We start from the raw sequence: 23,996 nt of genomic DNA, 5'->3' as shown, positions 1-23,996 counted from the left end.
TTTTTTTTTTTATGTTTTTATTTATTTTTGAGTGAGAGCAAGACAAAGTGCAAGCAGGGGAGGGACAGAGAGAGAGAGAGAGAGAGAGACAAAGAATCTGAAGCAGCCTCCAGGCTCCAGGCTGTCAGCACAGAGCCTGATGTGGGGCTTGAACTCATGAACCACGAGATCATGACCTGAGCCAAAGTTGGACGCTTAACCAACTGAGCCACCCAGGCACCCCAGGATCTTACATTTTTATTGCTAGGTCTCACGCAAGAACAGCAGTTCCCATTTCGGGATATTTAGATGATCAACTCATCTCATGTCATGAATGTGAAGAGCAAGAACAGAGCCCTGGAATGTGGGTAGAGACACTCCAGACATTTACACCGGGATCTGGACTGAAGGAGAAGGACTTCAGTGTGATTCTATCAGGCATCATGGTTCAGTAGAACAAGAGGAGAGGTGAATATAGGGACACAGCCAGTGGACCATGGCAAGGACAGGGTCTTCTCCTTTAGAACAAACTCTTAATATAGACACTAGATGTTAGCAAATAAATGACATGTCTCTGAGCTAGCATCAAAAACCTTCATGATACAGCAGAGCTGGAGGTCACAGGAACTAACCTGATTGTCCCTTCAGTGTATGAGTGGCACAGGGACCATGAGAATAGAACACCACCGTCTGAGGGTGGGACCAAGTTTCTCTCTCTTCAGTCCACACTCACTGGTAAGGTCCAGAGTCCAGTAGTGTGATTTTTTTCCTCCATATCCTTGGCAGTGCCTGGCATGGGTCTGTTTTGTTGTTTTGGTTTGACTTTAATGTTAGCTATTCCCCTGGGTGTGTAGTTGGATCTCATTGTGGTTTTAATTTGCATTTCCTTAATATGATGTTTAGCTAATGTAAACTAGATGTAAATTAGATGTAAACTAAGTTTAGCATCCTTTCCTATGCTTATCTGCCCATTGTGTATTTTCTGGGGTGAAGTGTCTGTTGAATCTTTTGCCTACATTTTAATTGGTTTGTTGCCAGATTATTCAGGTTTGAAATTTTTTAACAGATTTTTGGACAGAAATCCTTTATCAGGTATATAATTTACAAATATTTATTTTTATGGAACATGATGTTGGTGTTGTAGCTAAGAAATCTTTGTGTAAATCAGAGTCACAAGGATTTTTAATCCACATCTTCTAAAAACGTTTAAAATAATTTTACATTTTACATCTCTATGATTCATTTTGAATTAATTTTTACATAAGGGGTAAACTCAGTTGGAAGTTAAGTTTTTCTTGTATTTGCACGCTCCATTATTCCAACATCATTTGTTGCAAAAACCTATCTCCATTGAGTTGATTTTACACCCTTGTTTGAAAGTCAACCATCCATATTTGTGTGAGTCTATGGACTCCAGTTTATGGACTCTATTCTGTTCCATTGATCTATGTGTGTGTCTCTTTACCAACACTACATTGTCTTGATTATCATAGCTTTATAGTCAGTTTTAAAATTACAAAGTATGAAAAAAATGAAATTAGAAAGTATGGTTCTAACTTTATTCTTTTTTTTTCAAAAATTATTATTGCTTTTAGTTACTTTGCCTTTCCACATAAATTTTAATAGCAGCTTATCTAAACTACAAACATCCTACTGAGACTTTTGTAGGAATTGTGTCATATCTATCGATCAAATTGAAAGGAATTGACATGTTTCCTATGTTGAGTCTTCCAACTACACGCCCCCCCCCAAAAAAAAAAAAAAAAGATCTCTCTCTCCATTTATTTTGGTCTTCTTTGATTTCTTTCATTAGGACTTTATAGATTACACCATACAGATTTCATATGTGTTGATAAATTTTCCTACGTTTTTTTTCTTTCTCTTTTTCTTTCTTTCTTCTCCTTTAACATAGTGCAAATGGTTACCTTTACTTTGGCTTTCAAATAATACACTGATGGCATATGGAAACGTGTTTTTGTTGTTGTTGTTGTTTGTTGTTATTGTTGTTGTTATTGTTTCTTTTATATAAACTTTCTATTTTGGACTTGAAGAAAAATTACATGGATACTTCTGAGAGCTCTTGTACACCCCTGAATTTGTTTTCTAGGGCTGGCATAGCAAAATATCACAAACTGAGGGGCTTAGAGCAAGAGAATCATATCGTCTTACACTTCTGGAGCAACTGAAATCAAGGTGTTCACAGGACCAAGCTACCTCTGAAACCTATAGGGAACAATTATTGGTTGCATCCTCCTACTTTCTGCTGTTGGCTGGCAATCTTTGGCATTCTGGTGTGTAGATCCTTGCCTCAATCCTTGGTCTTCACATGGCTGACCTCCCCCTGTGCATGCTTGTCCCTGTATCACATTTTACCTTTTTGTAAGGCCAGTATAATGTGGGGTGAGGACTTACCCTAATGACCTCTTTTTAACTTGATTTTCTCTGTAAAGACCCTATTTCCAAACGATCACATTCTGAGGTACTGAGGAATGGGATTTCAACATTTCTTCTTTAGAGGAGACACTTCAACCCAGAACAACCCAGCACCCAGGTGTCCCCATTGTTAGTGTTTTACATTGGCATGGTGCACGTGTCAAAACTAAGAAAAAACTGACGCTAGTACATTACTATCAATTATACTCCAGGCTTTATTTAGCTTTCATCAATTTCTCCATTATTATGCTTTATTTATTTTAGGATCCAATCCAGAGTACCATACCAAATTGAGATGTTAGGTCTCTCTATTGTCTTCTGATCTGTGGCATTTACTCAGTTTTTCCTTGTTTTGTTTTTTGTTTTGTTTTGCTTTTAAGTTTATTTATTTATTTTGAGGGGGCAGGGAGAGAGAATCCCAAGCAACCTCTGTGCCATCAACATAGAGCCAACACAGGGCTCAATCTCACTAACCTTGAGATTATAAACTGAGCCAAATCAAGAGTCAGATGCTTAACCCACTCAGTCCCATCTTTCCTTGTTTTTAATGATCTTGACAATTTTGAGGTATGATGGCCAGGTGTACTATAACAGTGTCCTCACATTAGGGTTTGTCTGAGTTTTTATTTCATGATTAGGCTGTGGTTATGGGTTTGGGGAAAGAATACCACAGAGTTTAAGTTCCTTTTCATCTCATCATATAATGCTCTATATGATATCAACAGGGTTTTATCATTGATAAGTTAACTTTCATCACTTGGTGAAGGTAATTTTTACTTACTGTAGAGTAAGTTTTTCTCTTCCCCTACTCTATTCTTTGTAAGTAAATCACAGAGGGGAGGAAGGGAGGAAGGGAGGAGAGGAGGAGGGGAGGGAGAACTGCCAAATTGTCTTCCAAATTAACTGGTACTGTTCATTCTCAACAGCACTAAATGGGAGTTCCTGTCACTCTGCATTGTCACCAGCATTTGGTGTTATCAGTTTTATTTTATTTTATTTTAGCCATTGTACTAGATACATAGTAATATGTAATTATGGTTTTAATTCCAATGTCTCTGATGATTACTGATTCAGAATATTTACATATGCCTATGTGCCATCCAGATATCTGCTTTGGTGAAATGTTTGTATCTTTTGCCCATTTTAAAAATTGGGTTAGTTACTTTCTTATTTTTGAGCTTTAAATGTTTTTTGTGTGTATCTCCTGAATACAAATATTTTATCAGTTGTTTGCAAATATTTTCTCACAGGATGTGTCTTGGTTTATATTCTTACAATGATATCTTTCAGAAAGCAAAAGTTCTTATTTTGTATAAAGTCAGATTTAACAATTTCCTTTCATGAAGTGAGCTTTTTTTTTTTTTTTTAAAGAGAGGTGACTTTATTTATTTATTTATTTATTTATTTATTTATACATGTTTGTTTATTTTGAGAGAGAAAGAGCATGAGCAGGGGAAGGACAGAAGGAGACAGAGAATCCCAAAGCAGCCTCCACACTGTCAGTGCGGAGTCCAACACAGGGCTCAGTCCCACAAACTGAACCCAGAGATCATGACCTGAGCCAAAATCAAGAGTCAGGCGTTTAACCGACTGAGCCACCCAGGTGCCCCAGAGCTTTTGGTGTTTTATCTAAAGTTGTTCTTTCTCCATTGAAGTGCCTTTATACTTTTGTGACAAATCAGCTGACCCTCCTGGGCAGGTCTCTGTTCCACCTTCTCTCTGGTTCTGATGATCCCTATGCCTATCTTTTTGTCAATACCACATTGTTATTGTCCTTGTCCTGACTACTGAGCAATTCTAGTGCTTCTTGAAATCTAATCATGTATTTGGATATTTTTATTTTTAAGATTGTTTCAAGCTATTCTATTGCTTTGGTGTACTATAATACACTTGATTTTTAAAAACTATTAAAATAAATTTTTCAATAATATACTTTAGAGCCAGCTTATTTATAACTACAGAAAATTTTCTAGGATTTTGTTAAAGCTTACACTGAATTTATAGATCAAATTGAGAGAATTGTCATAACTGTATAGGTTGTCCATTCTATGAACATAGTTTATTTTTCCATTTGGATCTTATTCCTTTCATCATTGCTTTATAGATTTCACTGTACTGATCTGCATATGTTTTAAGTTTATACCTAGTTAATGTATTTTCTTAAAAGTTAACAATTTTGTTTTTCTCTGACTTATTTCTCTTAGCATAATACTCTCTAGCTCCATCCATGCTGTTGCAAATGATGATTTCATTCTTTTTTAGTGCTTGAGTAATATTCTGTTGTGTGTGTATATATATATATGTATACACACCACATTTTCTTATTCTGTTCATCAGTCAATGGACTTTTGGGCTCTTTTCATAATTTGACTATTGTTGACAATGCTGCTATAAATATCAGGGTGAATTTATCCCTTCAAATCTGTAGTTTTGTATCTTTTGAATAAATACCTAGTAGTGCAATTGCTGGATCATAAGGTAGTTCTATTTTTAACTTTTTGAGGAACCTCTATACTGTTTTCTGAAGTGGCTGCACCAGTTGGCATTCCCATCAACAGTGCAAGAGGGTTCCCCTTTCCCCACATCCTCACCAACACTTAGTGTTTCTTGTGTTTTTAATTTTAGCTATTCTTGGGGCGCCTGGGTGTCTCAGTTGGTTAAGCGTCCGACTTCGGCTCAGGTCATGATCTCGCCGTTCATGAGTTCAAGCCCCGCGATGGGCTCTTTGCTGACAGCTCAGAACCTGGAGCCTGTTTCAGATTCTGTGTCTCCCTCTCTCTCTCTGACCCTCCCCTGTTCATGCTCTGTCTCTCTCTGTCTCAAAAATAAATAAACATTTAAAAAAATTAAAAAAAATCTTAGCTATTTGACAGGTGTGAGGTGACATCTCATTGTAGTTTTGATTTGCATTTCCCTGATGATGAGTGATGTTGAGCATTTTTTCATGTGTCTGTTGGCCATCTGTATGACTTCTTTGGGAAAATGTCTATTCATCATTCAGATGTCTTCTGCCCATTTTTTAATTCTTTGTGTTTTTGTTTTGTTTTGTTTTGTTTTTTGGTTGTTGAGTTGTATAAGTTCTTTATATATTTTGGGTACTAATCCTTTATCAGATATGTCATTTCCAAATATCTTGTCCCATTCCGTAGGTTGCCTTTTAGTTTTGTTGATTGTTTCCTTTGCTGTGCAGAAGCTTGTTATTTTGATGAAGTCCCAATAGTTTATTTTTTCTTTTGTTTTCCTTGCCTGAGGAGGCATATCTTGTAATAACTTGTTGCAGCCGATGTCAAAGAGGTTACTTCCTGTGTTATCCTCTAGGATTTTAATGGTTTCATGTCTCACATTCAGGTCTTTAATTCATTTTGAATATATTTTTGTGTATGGTGTATAGTATATGATTTCACTCATATGTAGGATTTAAGAAACAAAACAAAGGAGCATAGGGGGGAAAAAAAGAGAGAGACAGACAGAGAGGCAAACCAGAAAACAGACTCTTAATTATAGAGAACAAACTGATGGTTATCAGAGGGGAGGTGGTTGGGAGATACGTTAAATAGGTGATGGTGATTAAGGATTGCACTTATTTCAATGACCACTGAGTATTTTATAGAAGTGTTGAATCACTAAATTGTACATCTGAAACCGATACTACATTGTATGTTAACTAACTGGAAAAAACGTTAATTTTATTGGGACATATTTGACATACAATAACCTATAAATACTAAAAATGTGCAATTTGAAGTTTTTCGAACAACTGATAACAACTGATATGAATTTGCAAACAACTGATAACAACTGATATGAAACCTTCACCAAAATCACGGTAATGAATCTGTCCATCCATCATCTGTAAAAGTTTCTTTTGCCCCTTGTTTTTGTTTTTGAGTTTTGACTTTGGTAACAACTCTTAACATGAGATGTACCATTTTAACACATTTTAAGTATTGGTAATGATCTCTAGAATTTATGTGTCAAGTTAATTCACTTTTTGAAGCTTTTATAAATGAGGGCTTTTAACATTTTTCAAATACAAATTTTGAAGCTATAAATGGATTGTTAAAAAAATTTTCATATACAACTTTTTCACTGCAAATATGTAGGAATCAAGATGACTTTTATATATTGACCTTTTATCCTGCCACCTTGCCTAACTGACTTATGAGTTCCAGGATATTTTTAGTAGTCTTTGGGATTTCCTACACTCATAATCATGTCACCTGTGAACACATACACTTTATTTTTTCCTTCCCAATGTTTTTCTTTTTTTCCCCCTCCAACCAGATTTATTGGACATAACAAAATTCTACATACAAAGTGACCTGGACCTGCTATTTCAAAACATGGTCCTTTCTTAAATATTTTGATAAATCCATCTATTGAGTGTTTCTATTCATTTCTCTAAAATGAATAGAAAAGTACTCAATGCAGATAATATACATGACCCGCCTACTGGAACTTTAATAGTTCTACAAGATAATTAATGTAGGTAAGATGCCATCCCTATGACAAACTGTTGGAGAACTGACAGGAGATGTTAAGAGGCCATTTCACACACTGCCACTGTGATGCTGTCATGTTTCTGAATCGTAGAGCTCCCATTATCTGATTCCAGAGACACACCACAGGAATGTGGGGTATGAGGTTACCTTGCTGATTGCTAGGCTAGAACAGATATGACTCTAGCATGTGCATCTGATAGGGTCCCACAGAAGCCCAGATTAAGTCCTTGTGAATCTGTGCTCCAACAATGGAAGAGTTCTTCACTATGTCCTCCAAGTGCCGTGCCAAGTATGCTCCTCCATCCTGCCCACTGTCCCCTGGTCCAGGATCCCACAAGGTGTCCAATGTTTGTCATTTTGTTTTTTCTTGTTTTGCTGCATTACCTAGGACTTCCAGTATAATGTTGAATAGAAATTGTGAGAGAAGACATCTACTATCATCCTAAAATTAGAAGAGAAGAATTTGGATTCTCATTACTAAGAATGTTGTCAACATGAGATTTTTCATAGAAACACTTCATTGAGTTAAGGAAAGTCCTTTCTGTTCCTAGGTTACTGGAACTTATTATCATGAATGGATGTTGTATTTTGTTGGATGCTTTTTCTGCTTCTATTAGTATGTTTTTCCTTCTTTAGCAAATTAATAAGGTAATTTACATGGATTATATTTGAAATGTTGAAGTAACCTCATGTTTTCTTGAATAAAGAAATTTCAACATGCTATATTATCTTTTTAAATATTGTTGGATTTGTTTTGAAAATGTTTTGTTGAGGATTTTTGCCTTTATGTTCAAAGGGGATATAAGAATTTAGTTTTCTTTTGTTGTAAAGTTTTTGTTTGATTTTTGGATTCAATTATTTTCTCAGTTGCCTTTCTGTTTTCAACTTCACTCCTTTCTGCTGTAATTTTATTTGTTCCTTCTTTCTGTTTACTGTATGTATAACTTTTTCTCCCTCTAGTATCTTTTTTTTAATGTTTGTTTGTTTATTTTGAGAGAGAAAAGGGGAGAGTGAATAGGGGAGGGGGGACAGAGAGAGATCCCAGTCAGGTTCCACTGCAGAGCCTGATTCAGGGCTATATCTCATGACCATGAGATCGTGACCTGAGCCAAAATCAGGAGTCAGATGTTTAAATGAGCCACTCATGTACTGCTAAAGAACTTCTTTTAACATTTTTCATGAGGTGGGGTTCCTGGTCATATATCCTCTCAATTTCTTTTTATTCTTTCCATTGTATTTTAACCTGAGAAATTCTTTACTTCTCCTTTACTTTTAAAGAATCTTTCTAGGTCAGTGTTTATTTTTTCTCATGCTTTAAATATTTCATTCTACTCTTTTCTTGCCTACGTGGCTCCTGATGAAAAGTCAGATGGATTTCTTATCTTTGATTTTCTGTCAGCAAGGCATTCTTTCCTCTGACTTCCTTCAAGATTTTTTCTTTCTACTTGATTTTTTAAAGTTTAAATATTATAATTTTAGTATTTATTCCACTTGGTGTTCTCTGAGTTTCCTGATGTGTGGTTTTGTGTCTAACATTTCTTTGGGGAAATTCTCCATCAGTATTCAAATATTGTTTGTTTCTTTCTTTCTTCTCCTTCTGGTATTCCCATTACATGTATATTATGCCTTTTGTACTTGTCCTACAGTTATTTGATATTCCAAGGGTGTTTTTTTTTTCCTTTTTCTCCTTGTTTTTTAATTTTGATATTTCTATGGAGATATCCTCAAGCTCCAATTCCTCAACCATACCTAGTTTACTACAGAGCCCATCAAAGTCATTCTTAATTTGTTACTATATTTTTTTGGCTCTAGAATTTTTAGAAATACTTTCTTAGTATTTTCATCCCCCTGCTTCATTATGTGTCTGTTCTTGTATGTTGTCTACTGTTTCCATTAAACTCTTAGCATATTAATCATAGGTTTTAGAATTTAATTTTGTAATCTGATATTTCCACCATTCTTGCCATACGGGACTCTGATTCCAATGCTTCTTCCATCTCTTCAAGCTGTTTTATGCTAGTTTGTTAGTTGTAGTTTCTTGATGAAAAGCAAACTTGATACACTGGACACAAGGGATTGCAGTAAATAGGCCTTCAGTAATGTGGTAGTAAGGGGGTGGGTGAAGAAGATGGATTCTGTAGTGCTATGATTAGGTCTGTCTTTTAGTGATCCTGTGTCCCTGGTCCCTGTGTCCCTGCGACCTGGAGGTCAGCAGTGCTTCTCAGTCCCCCACCTCTTGGATTTAACACAACAGTGTCTAGAGGGGCTGGAGTTAGGTAGTCCCTTTCCCAGGGAAGTTGGCTCTGGTTAAATAGTTTCTCCTTTTAAAGGAGGACAATCCTTTTTAAGGACAATCCTCTTTAAGAAGAACAGAATGCTCTGACATATTTCAAAATAATTAGTTTTCCCCTCCTCCTGCCAGAGCAGCAGCGATTTTTTCCCCCAATATTCACTGTGAGGACCTGGTAAAGTTCCTACAGGTGAAACTCATAAAACTGTGGGTCCTTCCTATGAGTGAGTCCCCCTGGAGTTTTTAACTCTCAGACTTGTCCACACTGAGCCTCCAGCCATTCATCAACTACAGTACAGGTTTCCTACCCCAGCACCATGTCCCATGGACTATTCTGCTATGGTAAATTGAGACTCTCTGTATCTACCTATACAACCCTCTCCAATTGGGGGGAGCAGCACTTTGCCCTCTGACCTCAGGGAAATTCTGAGGTGAATTTAAGAGTTCTTTGATGAATTTAAGAGTTGTTGATATTTCAGTTTTTCAGATTTTTATTTGTTAGGACACAGTGTGATTTCTGAGCTTCTCACATGTTGCACCAGAAACTGGAAGTCTATGCCTCTACTTTTCAAGTTTCATTTTATTTCTTCAAGTGACTCACTCATTATTTATACCTCTATTTTCATTATTTTTAGTGTCTTAGAGTTTAAAATACAGGCATACCTCATTTTATAGCGCTACACAGATACAGAGATTTTTTACAAATTGAAGGTTTGTGGCAACACTTTGTCGAGCAAGTCTATCGGCACCATTTTTCCAGTAGCATCATCTCACCTCATGTCTCTATCACATTTTAGTAATTCTCAAAATGTTTCTAATTTTCTTATTACTATTATATTTGTTATGGTGATCTGTGATCAGATAATATGACTCACTGCAAGGTCTGATAATGGTTAGCATTTTTCAGTAATAAAGTAGTTTTTAATTAAAGTATGTAGGTTTTGGGTGGCACCTGGGTTGCTCAGTTAGGTTTTGGGTGGCACCTGGGTTGCTCAGTTAGTTAAATGTCCGACTTCAGCTCAGGTCATGATCTCACATTTTGTGAGTTTGAACCCCGTGTTGGGCTCCATGCTGACAGCTTAGAGCCTGGAGCCTACTTAGGGTTCTGTGTCTCCCTCTCTCTCTGCCCCTCCCCCTCTCGTGCTCTGTCTTTCTTTCTCAAAGATAAATAAATATTTTTAAAAAATTTAAAGAAGTATGTAGGTTTTTTTTAGACACAATACTATCACACACTTAATAGACTACAATACAGTGTAAACCTAACTTTTATATGCACTGGAGAACTAAAAAATTCATTTGACTCAACTCTATTGTAATATTTGTTTTATGGCAGTGGTTCAGATCCAAACCTGCAATATTTCCAAGGTATTCCTACAGACATCTTTAAGTGATTTTATCCCCCCTTCAGTAATACTGTACCTCTTCAGATGTGATGTCAAAAGCTTATCATTGTCCTAATTTCTCTTTCCTGTGTCTTATGTCGTTGTCATTTCACTTTTACGTATGTCATAAACACATAGTACATTGTGGCTACTGTTTCTTTAAGCAGTTAGTTATCATTAAAGAAAATATGATAATACCTTACATTTCATCATTATTTATTGCATTTCCAGTGTCCTTCATTTCTTTGTGTAGATCCAAGTCCTCCCCCCTCCCCCATACACACACACACATGATCTGCTTTCCTCTAAAGAATTTTGTGTGTATTTTTTTTTTTTTTTTGTACATTTGATCCACTGGCCCCAAATTCCCTCTGTTTTTCTTTGTTTGGAATAGAAAATATCTTCTATTTCTGAAGGATATTTTCACTGGATATAGAATTGGGTGTTGACTCTTGTTTTCTTTCCATGCTTTAAAGATATCATTCCATTGTCGTCTTTGTTGCATAGTTTCTGGAAAACTTATTGTTATAATTCTTATTTTTTATTCCTCTGTATGTAATTTTTTCCCCTCCTAATACAGTGGCTGCCTTCAATACTTTCTCCTTGTTATTACTTTCAATCAGTTTGAATATGACTTGCCAAGGTGTGGGGTTTTTGTGTTGGTTAGTTCAGTTTTTATTTTTTTCTGGTTGATATTTTCTGAATATCATGGATCTTTTTTTGATGACTTTAACAAATTTTGGAAATTTTTCTAAAATTATTTCTTTAAATGTTTCTTCTGCCATTTTCTTTCTCTTTGTCTTTCTGGGAATTCAATTACACATATATTATGTCTTTTAATATTGTCATACTGCTCTTTGCTCGTTCAGTTTTTATTTTCCACTCATGGTACTTCCTCTTTCTGTTTTCCTTGTGTGTTTTGTATTCGCCTATTTTTGTGGTCACTCATACTTTTCTTGACTGTATTACGTGTACTATGAGGCCTGACAATGACATTTTCTACAGATTTTGTTCCTGGCTTATCTGAGTCTGCCTTAGAGTTTTTGTCTCTCCTGAAATTACCCATGATTCTTGCATGATGTCTACATATTTCATCAAAGACTTTAATATACTAATCATAGTTATTCTAAAGTCCTCATTTCATAGGTCTAACATCTGTGTTGTATCTAAGGCTGGCTATGAGGAGTGCTTTGTCAGTTCAGGTGGATTTTTTTTTTTCCTTTTGATATGCCTCATCACTTTTTATTGGATACCTGATATATATGCAGGAGATACTATGCTATGACACTAGATACTGTAAGTCTTTTTCATGTTTTTTGTGAGCACAGTTTCTTCTGCCAGGCCTTTAGTATGATGATTTGTGTTAACCTAGTCTATATTTGACATGGGTTTGAAGTTTGTTATGGCTATGGTTACCAAAGTAAGACTGTGTTAGTGCTATGGGTTCCAGAGACCTCCAGTGCCTCCAATAGAGGTTTTCTCATCTTCACACAGTTAGCAACTCTTTGCTGTAAGAGTTATCTTTCTTGTGTTGTGCATTATGGGATATTTAAAGGGATTTGTGGCCTCTCCCCATTAAATGCCAGTAATATGCCTCAAGTTGTGACAACCAAAATTGTCTCTAGATAGTGCCAAATTTCCCCAGTTGTGTCAGGGGAGCCCTCAGTTGAGGAGTACTACTTGAAAGATATTCTGTTTACTTCTTGGTTTGGCTCTAGGTCCTCTTCCCAAAGAGACCCTATCTCTTTCATCTCTCTAGCTGTATTGCTCCCTACAAATGTCTGTCTATGATCTTTTTTTTTTCAGCGTTTATTTATTTTATTTTATTTTTGGGACAGAGAGAGACAGAGCATGAACGGGGGAGGGGCAGAGAGAGAGGGAGACACAGAATCGGAAACAGGCTCCAGGCTCTAAGCCATCAGCCCAGAGCCTGATGCGGGGCTCGAACTCACGGACTGCGAGATCGTGACCTGGCTGAAGTCGGACGCTTAACCGACTGCGCCACCCAGGCGCCCCATGTCTGTCTATGATCTTAAGGGGCTTTGCACACTTATCCTTGCTCACATTTGGTTTTTAGCAGCTAATTAAACTACTTTATCTTCACAGAGATTTCTATGGGCTCCAGTGGAATCTGCCCCAGATAAACATGAACAGGTCCTGTTTTGCTCTTTCCTTGTGCTCTCTATGCAGAATCTATCTTTGCTGTTTGACTTGCTACCTCAATTCTCTAACAGTTTCAACACAGGTCATTAATGTTTCATTTGTCTAGCATTTTTTCTTGTGGTAGGAGGGTGGCAACAAGCTTTCCAGCTCTCTACATTTCTAAGCTGAAATGGAAAGACCCCCTTATTTTTATCATGTCCCTGCATGTCCCAAAAATGTCCTTATTGGCTGGTAGGTTTTTTAATCTAGGAACAGGTCAAAGATATCCTATCCTAGTTAATTTTCATATTTTAGTCACCTCCTGTACAATCATTTCGAAACATTTTCTCCTAAGAAACTAAGATGATTTGAATAAACCAGGATTGTTGTTTTGTGTAATGTCTCCTAAATGTATTTGTCTAACTTTCTGCCATGGTTACTTGCAGATTAAATGTTTCTGGGAGGGATACTACAGGTGTGCCATAGTCCTTAAGTGGTCCACATCTATAAATGCATGAAATTCATGGCCATGGTTTGGTTACCTGGTTAATGTATCTGCTAAATATTTACCTTGAAAAGGTACTATTTTCTCTTTTGCATTTAGGAACAATATTTTTAGTAGAACTTTGTTGGTATACAAATACTCTCTTCCCAAAGTCTTAGTTATTTTAGCATCTACTGATGATTCTTGCCAGATTCAATTATTGTTATGGTGTCTTTTTATTTTTTTGAGTTAATCTCTCCAGAAAAGGTAAGTAAGTGTTCAGTGTCATTCTTGCAAATCCAGAAGGTTTTTCCCCTCCCCTTGTTAGGCTCAGAGTATTGGCTGTTGTACTTAAGCTAGTTCACTTTGATATCATAAAATGGGAATGCAAATGAGTACTGTATCCATATAATGTCCAGAAACAGAAAAAGCAGATTTTTCTTCCATGTTTCTTCTAGAACAAGAAAACCTCTTACAGACTCTTCTGGGAGTCTTTCTTTCTCTTATTTCATTGGCCAGAATTGGAGCACATACCTGTGCTAACCAATCAAAGAAGAGAAAATAAGGGGAACCCATGATACCTTTGGACAAAAACAATGCCCCCTACTATGACTAGGGGTGAGCCAAAACCTCTGATGTCTTTGTAAAAGAGACAACATGGCTGACAAATCCTGAATTTCTAATGGAAGCTGAAAAGCAGGGCTGGAGGCCATGGCTGGAAAACAAGGACACAGGCTCTCAGTCTGGAAGACTCTCCTTCTGCCTCACCGTCTTACTCCAAGGACCACCCATCCTGTTATCATGCATGTGTGTATTAGTGAGCAAAAGCTTATTTATTTTATTTCCGTTTATTTCCTCAGAAACATGGATTCTACTTTTGTGCGCTACGCCCCCAGTCTGCTTATCTGTTCCATCTGCAAGGACTATTTCACAGACCCTGTCACCATTAACTGTGGACACAGCTTTTGTACTCCGTGTCTCTGCCTCCTGTGGGAAGATGCACAGCATCCTACCCGCTGCCCTGTATGCAGGGCAGTATCTCCACGCATGGACTTCAAAAGCATTATTTCTGCTGAGGGACAAGCTCGTGCTAAAAAAGAATCAGTTGCCAAGAAGTTACCGAGGTCTGCCAGGCAGGTGTGTTGGATACACCAAGCACCGAAGAATATCTTCTGTCCAACTGACAAGAGCCTGCTGTGTTTGCAATGCTCTCATTCGCCAGGGCATACCACTCACATACACTGTCCAGTTTCACAGGTTGCTGAGCACTGCAGGGTAAGTACTGCCTCTGAATGCATGTGAAATGTGGAGGACTTGATATCTGATAGGCAATGAGCAAAGGTGATTTTATTTTTCTTCTCTTATGCCTTAAACAAGTAGAATTTGTAAACACCATTTGCCAGGCATGGTTCTAAAACCTATGGATACAGCACCCAAGAAACTAAACAAACATTCTTGCTCCTCTGAAGTTTAAATTCTATTAGGCTGGGGGAGAGGAATGATGATGACTTGAAGAGGGTGCTGGTGTTTCAGTGTAACTGGCCAGGTGGATAATCTCTAGTGGCAGTTGACAGTCATTGGCTACTTCTGCCATGATGACAGTAAGGCTCTTCAATATGTTCTAATCATGCCATAGAAAACATGATGGCTATCATTTCAAAATTAATATGAATTAAGATCCATTTCTGAAAATGTTCCATGTTACGTATAATATCAGTACTAGATTCCTCAGATAATGGATTTCATTTCCAAATTCAGGAACTCTACTTTTGGTCAGCCTCCCAGTTTTGACTTACTTGCGTTCCCAAAGAAACTCACTGACATCTCTGCTTCCTTTTTTATTTTTCTCATGTCTATCCCTTTATCACTTTTTGAGGTATCTGAAAATTACATATTTGTTTTTCTAGTGCTCAAATTTGTAGTTCTTTTACAGGAGAAACTTCTGATGCAAATGAAATCTATTTGGAAAAACAGGCAGAGAAATCAGAGAAATATAAACAAAGAGTACAACTTACTTAGAGTATGGCAGGTAAGTGGGAAGCCCTGTTTCCCATGGAACCAGCTTGGGACAGATACCATGGTAACTGACAGTGGAAGAACCTAAGTTAAATCATAATGTTCCCTGACCAGATGATCAGAAAAAGAGCTACATGTAAGAACTGTATGAAAACATGACCTTCAGTGCAGGATTTCACATTGAGTCCATTGTATAACTAAAAGCCTTTCCCTGATTTTTCTGGATAAAGCAATATGTGCCACTAATACATTATCAGGGACAAGAAAATGCACTCTCACAAGGCAGAATGCAATGATCAGTAGGATGGAGGTAAATACAGACTTCCGTAGGAACTTAGTAAACTTCGAATGTTAACAAAAGCTTCTCAAACCAGTAAAACATCAGTGTGATAAAATAAGTTATTAGAATTTAATTTCCTGAGTATTGATGGCAAAGAGTTCTGAGGGACAAGAAAACTAAAGATGAGACAAACCAGATAACCCATGGAATTGTTTGAGATCTCGGTGCTGGTCCTACTGATTAGTAGATAGGGTATGAAGCAGAACATAGTGAGAAGTGTGGCTAGAAATTAATCGTAGCCGGGTCAAGAATGCAAATGCCTAGTTAAGGATTTTTGATTGTGTCATTTATTGATTCACAAAGAGGAACAGAGAACCTGATCTAAAGAAGAAAATGACACCATTATTTTCAAAGAACTTGAGCAGTACTAGAGGAGACCTAGAGACCTATAAAAAGGCAATATTAGGGAATAATAATTCACTGAGCAGGAATCTGTACATGGTGCTATGAGAGTGCCAAAGAGGAATAAGAACATTAGCTTGATTGTTTAGGATGGATTTCTGATGAAACATTCATTCATATGAGGACCTATGGTATGTTGCTCACTGTTCTAGGCCAACAAAGAGATATATAACTGGACAAAAAGAGAAACAAATCACTGACCTCAGTAGTTTATAATCTAGTGAGAGAACTCAATCCAGAAATTTAAGAAGTAAAATTTAAGCTATATGACATTTATGAAGTCCTTGCAATAAAATGAAAGCAGAAAATGAGTATAAAGAGTGCAGGCTGGGATGTGCTGGTGTAACCATTGCCAAGATTACATCTGGGCAGAGATCTGAGTGGTTGTTAGAAGATGGTGGGAGATGAGCACCTGAGAATGCAGCTTCCCAGAGCAGAGGAGACAGAAGAGATTAGTAAAAGAAATGAGTAGTAAACAGGATCAAATGTGGAAAGAAGGTGAAGTACTATAAGAATGAATCATATTATTTCAATTTAGTAAAAAATAGGCTCTTGGTTGGAACCTATTGTTGGAATGTGTGGTTCAGGAACGGGTAGGAGACAGAAGGGAAGACTCATTGCTTGGATGAATAGTTGAAAATTGCATCCCTGGGCACAGTGAGTTTGATCACATTTGGTCAATAGTCTGGCTTTGATGGCAATGAAAGTGTTAGCATAGAAGGTGGATAAAGTCATTATAATAACGATATTTAGTTTTGACATTTCCAAAATAATTTGATAAATGTGTATATGTTTAAAAGCTGTGTGAAAAGAAAGGGAAAGAGAGTGTGAAAAAGTGTCTGAATGAGAGAATAAAATGGAGACAGGTCCATAGGACAAGGGAGAGAGAGACACAGAGACATGAAGGCAAGGCAAAAACTAGTATTGTGGGATAGTAATGTAGACCAGTAATATCTCTGAGAAAACAAGACAGGGGGACCAGTAAAGAGGAGATGGGTTTAGCCCTGGTAGTAAGAGGCAGGCAGAGACCAGCACTGGTGGAAGAGTGTGTGTAAGGAATGGAGGTAATTTAGAAAGATCAGGTGTGATGTCCTCTGTTTTCCTGAGGAAGCAAATTGTTGCTTTTTCCTGAGAGCAGATAGTCAGTTTGTAAGTACGAGCATTGAAAAGAATGGATTATGATTTTGAGATTGTTAGGAATCCTGTAAAACAACAAAATTTGATCTTAAATTTCTATTTTCACATGAAAATATGGAAGTTTGAGAGTAAGTAGTTGGAAGCAGTGGTGCAGGCAAACAAATAAATGAAAAGGAAGAAAAGGAAGGAGGGAGGAAGGTAAGAAAGAAGCCAAATATGTGGTTTCTTAGAAGGAGAAAGACCTAAAAATGTATGTAGTACTTCTATGATCTGAATTGCTTCCTCCCCCACTTTGTATGTTCAAGCTCTAACCCCCAAGGTGATGGCAATAGGAGTGGGGGCTTTGCAAGGTGATTAGGTCACGAGGCCACAGTCCTCAGTAATGAGACCAGTGCTCATCTAAAAGAGACCCTGGAAATGTCCCTTGTGCCATCTGCCATTTGAGAACACAACGAAATGATGGCTATCTAGGAAGTAGACTCTCACCAGATACCAAATCTGCCAGCATCAATCGTAGACTTCCCAGCACGCAGAACTGTGAGAAATAGTTTCTGTATTCATTACGTACCCAGTCTGTACCTAATGTAAAAGCAGCCCAACAGACTAAGACCAGAACATTGGGCATTGCATGCAAACTGTAGATAATGAGAGAAGAGTAAAACTGTCCAGATACATGACCTAATTAAACCAATGTCACTTCAGGGTTTTGTAAATCTAAGGATGGTGATGATCAAGGCTGAATATCCTAAGGTGTACCAATACCTCCACAAAGAAAAGCAAAAACATTTAGAGAGCCTGGCAATTGAAGGCAAGATAATTTTTCATCGACTCCGGAGAAATGTAGCTAGAATGCTTCAAATGGGGAAACTCCTGAAAAGAATCTATGAGGAGCTGAAGGAAATGTGCCTCAAAGCAGATGTGCACCTGCTCCAGGTAAGGACTGAGGAAGGATGAACATGAGCCTGGCTGGAAATCATTTATATCCACTGAGATCCATATCCCTTTTGACCTCCATTATTTTTCTGGTTCCAAAGTTCAAATTCTGCCGCCTCTGTGCAGTAGCAGGCTTTGCTCCTCCAGTATAACCCAGAGATCCAGGGTCACATCCACCTTATACAGGAAAAGGAAAACTATATAGAAATGTGAGGAACAGATCCAGAAAAAAATCATCATCTCACTTTCTCTACTAAGAGTTTCTAACCAACTGCCACAAAGCAGCTTTTAAATACATAATTCAGTTTTGTATCTGGACTTGTCAGTATGTGGGATGTATCCATTCTTTCTCTTTTGAAATCGTAGATTTAGAGCCCACACACCCTTGTAAGAACTTTGAAGAAACCCTTCGTGAATCTCACTGTATATTACAACCAAAGAGCCATTGTTTGCTCTAAGAACATCTTCTACTTTAAATTTTTTTTTTAATTTTTTTTTCCAACGTTTTTATTTATTTTTGGGACAGAGAGAGACAGAGCATGAACGGGGGAGGGGCAGAGAGAGAGGGAGACACAGAATCGGAAACAGGCTCCAGGCTCTGAGCCATCAGCCCAGAGCCCGACGCGGGGCTCGAACTCACTGACCGCGAGATCGTGACCTGGCTGAAGTCGGACGCTTAACCGACTGCGCCACCCAGGCGCCCCATTCTTCTACTTTAAATTTTATCATGATCATAATTTAATTTTATCATATAATAAATAGAACACCATATAAATAGAAGACCAAATCTTATCTTTTTAAGGATAAGGAAAAGGGCAAATGATTTTACCAAGGAAGAAAGTGGAGATAGAGAATTTTCCAGTTCAGTCTCATAGCCTCAGACTAGACTAAACAGGGGAATATCTTTTGCTCAAAGCTAAGCCTTCCTCTTTCTCTTTACAGGATTTGGGAGACATCATGAAAAGGTAAATTTGTCCCTCCATCCAAGTTATGGCATCTGTGACAGTGGTCAGGTTATTTCTGCTGAGATGGACCCACAACTTTTTATGACAAGTTTCTTTATGCCCTCATTTATTCCTTGTCTAAGACACTTCTCGGTTTTATATTGACCACTCAGGTAAAAGTGAGGGTTGAAGCAGGGTGTGGTTTCAGCTGCAAGGCTTAATGCAGAAGTTGCCAAATATAATTGTTTTTCCTGCCTCTAATTTTCAAAATCCTAATTATTTGAGGATTATTCCACATATTCTATGGGAAAGGCAGATAAGCTCAGAGAGAGATGCCTGGGTGGCTCAGTCCGACGACTTCGGCTCAGGTCATGACCTCTCAACTTGAGGATTCAAGGGTTCGAGTTCCACATGGTTTTCTGTGCTGACAGCTCAGAGCCTGGAGCCTGAGTCTGTCTCTTTCTGACCCTCCCTTACTTGTAGTCTGTCTGTCTGTCTCTCTCTCTCTCTCTCTCTCTCTCTCTCTCAAAATAAATAAACATTAAAAAAAAAATAAGCTCAGAGAGGCAGCAGGTGGAAGGATGATGAGAAGAGAGGGGAGGGAAAAAGATGAAAACCCCTACAGAGATTAAGGTCTATATACTAGGCCCTATTAAGCTCTATTTGACACCTATTGGGTTTCAGGAACTAAATGAGAACAGCTGTGTGCCTTCCACAGGGAGGGCAAAGGGAGAAAACACATTTGTGAGTGATCTATCTTACTGAGATTGAAGTGATAAGAGCACAGTAGCTAGTTATAAAATACAAGAACAACTACAACATCCCTCAGTTTGTGGAGTTAAACTCTGACCCTTTGCACCCAGTTGTGAGGATTTTGAAGGAGCATCTTCAAGGCAGGCTTATGATGGGACTAGAGGGGTCAGTAAGTGTTTCTGTTTCTTCGCAGGAGTCAGTTAGTGCAGGCACACCTGCCTCAGCCTGTGGACCCACAGCTCAGTGAGTGGACAATCACCGGGATGTCTGAAAGGCTTAACAACTTCCGAGGTAAGAGGTGGCACCCTGGTGAGACCCCACTATTTCCTCCATGAGGAGATACACCTGGAGGACCTCTCCTCATTGCTCTATTAGTCTTTGCAGAGAACTGGGAAGCAGATAAATATGCAAACCCTTGTAACTAACCATATTTTATTATTAGATACCTGAAGCCAGTCAAAAACAATTAAATATAACATTTATATGACAATTTACAGTGAGTTTAAAAAAATGAAGCACTTGACATATAAATAGTTATTTGTTGGGGGACAAGGAGGCAAGCAGAAAAGGAGCAGAGAGAGAGGGGGAGAGAGAATCCTGAGCAGGCTCCACACTGTCAGTTTGATGTCAGCGCAGAGCCCGACATGGGGCTCCATCTGATGAACCGTAGGATCATGACCTGAGCCGAAATCAAGAGTCAAACGCTTAAACAACTGAGCCACCCAGGCACCCTGAAAGCACTTGACACATAAAACTGCATATTCATTCAGTGTATTTTAACTTATAGTTGTTAATTGTAGTTATACGTAGATGTTCAGATTCCTAGAAGCACCTTAAATTGTTATTTAAATGTTTATGTAAAAATTTAAGTTAGTGAATGTATTTGAAAAATCATTAGATTTTAGATTTAGAAAGGGATAAAAATGTTTATAAAAAACAAGTACAACCAGAAAACACATGGAACACATGATTTGCTGTGTGGATTCGCTGTCCCTAAGAAAGAAGTAGACAGTAAGCCTGGCTGACAGGAGAAGCAGGCATGGGATGGGATAGGTTGAATTCCGAGTCCGTGATGCCTGAGTTAGAAATTCAGCAAAAGGAACCACCTCTAAAAAAAAAAAAAAAAAAAAAAGGCAAATATGGATTTCCAATTTCTTTTCCCTTTGCTTGTTGACATGTTACATCTTTGTGTTTGGACAAAGTTATCACTATTTAAGACTAATAAGAATAACAGTATCATATTTTTGAAATGATATATAATATTTATTACTGTTACTATATTTATTTGATTTTGTGCAAGTTGATAAATGAGAAAGCTTAAGTGAGTGAAGGGCCATCTTGGTATTTACTTGGCATCAATGAGCAGGCTCCCAAATTTTCAATGAGCTAATGAGAATAAAACCAGATCCTGCCATCCTACATCTTTAATTATTCTCAGAATTGTTTTTCATCTAGTTGTATGAATAGAGATTTACTTGCTTAGGCAAGAAGCCCCTTCTCCCGAATGGGTCTCTGGATTTCCAATGACACACACCCTGTATAGTCACTTGTGATAAAGGAGTGTTCTGGGGCAGTTAGTGTGGACTCTGCCATGAAAGCTGTTACATGTTCCAGAATTTTACGAGGAATTACTAAGTGGTAAGTACCTTGAAACTGGCCATGGTGGTGTGGGAGTGTTCCCAGCAAACAAACCAGTTTTGTTTGGTTTTAGAGATTTGGTTGTTCAGCATTTGCTAGAACACTATTGCACTTGTCCCACAGAAATTTTAAACTCTGTTCTTTGACTTCACTGTTTTCATTTTACTTAAGTGTATATTACATTTGATGATAAGATAAGGAATTACCGTGTGCCTCTGTTTGAAGACCTGAGACGTTTGCAGTGCTGTCCCGACCATCAAGACCTGCCCCACAGTCCAGCGAGTCCACAGTATAAGCCTTCCTGGGCAGCTCAGACCTTCACCTCTGGCAAATATTACTGGGAGGTGGATGTGGGAAACTCTCAGAATTGGATTATAGGACTTTGCAGGGAATCCTGGACAAAACGCCATGACATGCTGCTCAACTCTGAGGGTATCTTTCTACTTCTGTGTGTCAACGTGGATGATCATTGCCGTCTCTTCTCTGCTTCCCCGCCACTGCGCCACTACATTCCAAGACCCCAGGGCTTGGTAGGGGTGTTTTTAGATTATGAATTTGGTATAGTAAGCTTTGTTAATGTTGCCAAAAGTTCCCTCATTTGTAATTTCCTTTCCTGTTCCTTCTCCTTCCCTCTCAGACCTTTCATTTGCTATGGACCCAAATGATCAGGAACAGCTCACAAACCTGACCAAGGTCTTAGCAATTTTAATAGCTGGGGAGGGTTCTATCCTGGTGACTTCTTGAGTGGGGAAAATCACTGATGCCTCATGGTCTTGAACTTCATTTTACCTTCAGGAGATACATTTGTTGTATTATTTTTTAAAGTGGTGACACTGTGAAGGATGTACATTTGTCTTTTCTATTTTATTGAAATAAAAGTACTCGTTTTTATTATATTGTGTGGGATATGTTCACTTTTCATTGCTATCTGGGCTTGCTAGAGGTGAAAGAATGCATTGATGTGGAAACTAGCTAAATAGATGAACACAGAGCACAGAGGATTCTCCTTCCAGACAGTTCTTGTCAAAACTCAGTATCATGTGGAATTCTCTTCTCCCTGAATTCATCTGGCTAACTTCCTCCTCCATAAGTTCTCAGTTTACTGGACTAGTTTAGGTCACATTATAACAAAGCTCAACAACAGCTTATCCCTTCCCTTTGTAAAACTCACAACAGAATTTGGATCTTTTCTAATTTGCAAATCACTAGAAGGGACGGCCAATGTCACTCCTCTTCGTAGCACATTCCAAGAATGAAACACCAGTCTGGGGACGTGAGAGATACAACAAAATATTTGGATAAATAAAGGAATGTGTCAGGGCACCTGGATGACTCAGTCGGTTGAACGTTGGACTTTGGCTCAGGTCTTGATCTCATGATTTATGAGTTCAAGCCCTACATTGAGCTGGCTGCTATCAGCACAGAGCCCACTTCAGATCCTGTCCTTCTCTCTCTGCCCCTCCCCAACTTGTACTCCCTCAAAAATAAATAAAACATTAAAAAAGGAATGTGTCAAAATTATTAAAAGCAAAAGCTATATATATAACCAACAAAGGGTAAGGTAATGTAGACACAGTAAGATAGGAAGTGCTGAGAAATATTGTTGAATAAAGAAATGAATTATGTTACTGTTCAGATTCATGGGTCAGAAATGACTTTTAACTGAAAAGATATAGATTGTATAGAATTTGACTGCCTAGTGTTGCTGTAGGTCATTCTTGGTGATAAGCACAGTATTCCAGGAATGTAGACAATTTTTACCAGAGTGATACTTATACAGACAATAAGACCTAGAAGTTTGGATACTGCAGTATTTTTAAAGAAATTACATATAGTAAAAATATACATAATTACATTTTGGAGGATGCATAAACCTCAATCAACCTCAGTTCTCAACCACATAAAATATCAAATGGCCAACAGTCAAATTTCACTTCAAAAAATGCTTCAGTCTTAGATCTTAGAAGTTTGCAAAATAGCCAGACAGTAAAGTCAAACTCTCTAGGGATGTGAGGTACAAAATGATGACTATAGCTAACACTGCTGCATGGTATATGGGAAAGTAGAGTAAATCCTAAGATTTCTCATCACAAGGAGAAAGGTTTTTTTTTTTCTTTTGTGTAAAGAAGGAATCGATCTCTGTCTCTCCCCCTTCCTTTCTCCTTCTGTCCCTTCCTCTTCTCTCCCTACTCAAGATTCTTTTGGAAGAAAGGTAATATTCTGGCAATTAAATTCACTTCTGTGAAGATGTAGTAGTGAAGAAACTATCCTAAATTTCAAAGAATTGCCTAGGGATTATTTAAAGCAATATGATGATGTTCTCATCTCTTGGAAGTTTCCAAGAATTGCTGCATGCTTAACAGTTTGGTGTTGACCTCTGGCACTGGTCAAAATGGAATAAATCTCCAAAGTCTCACCCAGAGATGACAAGTAGACATGCTGAGCAGAGCACCAAAAATAAGGACTTGGTATGTGAGGACTCTGAGGCATTAGGAATAGAATGTGAAATGAGATGACTTAACATTGGAATAATTAATTACCCATAATGGCGGTGAGTGTTAAGGAGTTCTTTTTCCTCTTCTCTTCCCTAGCATTGACTGGATGAAAGGAAGATCCACTTC

At 37.9% G+C, this 23,996-nt stretch overlaps 1 protein-coding gene and 1 pseudogene across 1 annotated transcript; one reads left to right on the top strand and one right to left on the bottom strand.

The window, feature by feature from the left end:
- Window positions 1-6,949: 6,949 nt before the first annotated feature.
- On the bottom strand, window positions 6,950-13,925 carry LOC123600391 (annotated as a pseudogene).
- Window positions 13,926-14,076: 151 nt separating this feature from the next.
- Window positions 14,077-22,263, top strand: TRIM77 (tripartite motif containing 77). The gene is made up of 6 exons (XM_045482459.1): window positions 14,077-14,487; window positions 15,146-15,241; window positions 17,810-18,040; window positions 18,983-19,005; window positions 19,931-20,028; window positions 21,547-22,263. The coding sequence occupies exons 1-6, from the start codon at window positions 14,077-14,079 to the stop codon at window positions 22,038-22,040; spliced, it is 1,353 nt and encodes a 450-aa protein (XP_045338415.1). The 3' UTR covers window positions 22,041-22,263.
- The last annotated feature ends 1,733 nt before the right edge of the window (window positions 22,264-23,996 follow it).

Source organism: Leopardus geoffroyi, chromosome D1, assembly GCF_018350155.1.
Source record: "Leopardus geoffroyi isolate Oge1 chromosome D1, O.geoffroyi_Oge1_pat1.0, whole genome shotgun sequence".
Lineage (NCBI taxonomy): Eukaryota > Metazoa > Chordata > Mammalia > Carnivora > Felidae > Leopardus > Leopardus geoffroyi.
The sequence above is the reverse complement of the archived record's forward strand: the minus strand, read 5'-3'. Positions and strand labels throughout refer to the sequence as shown.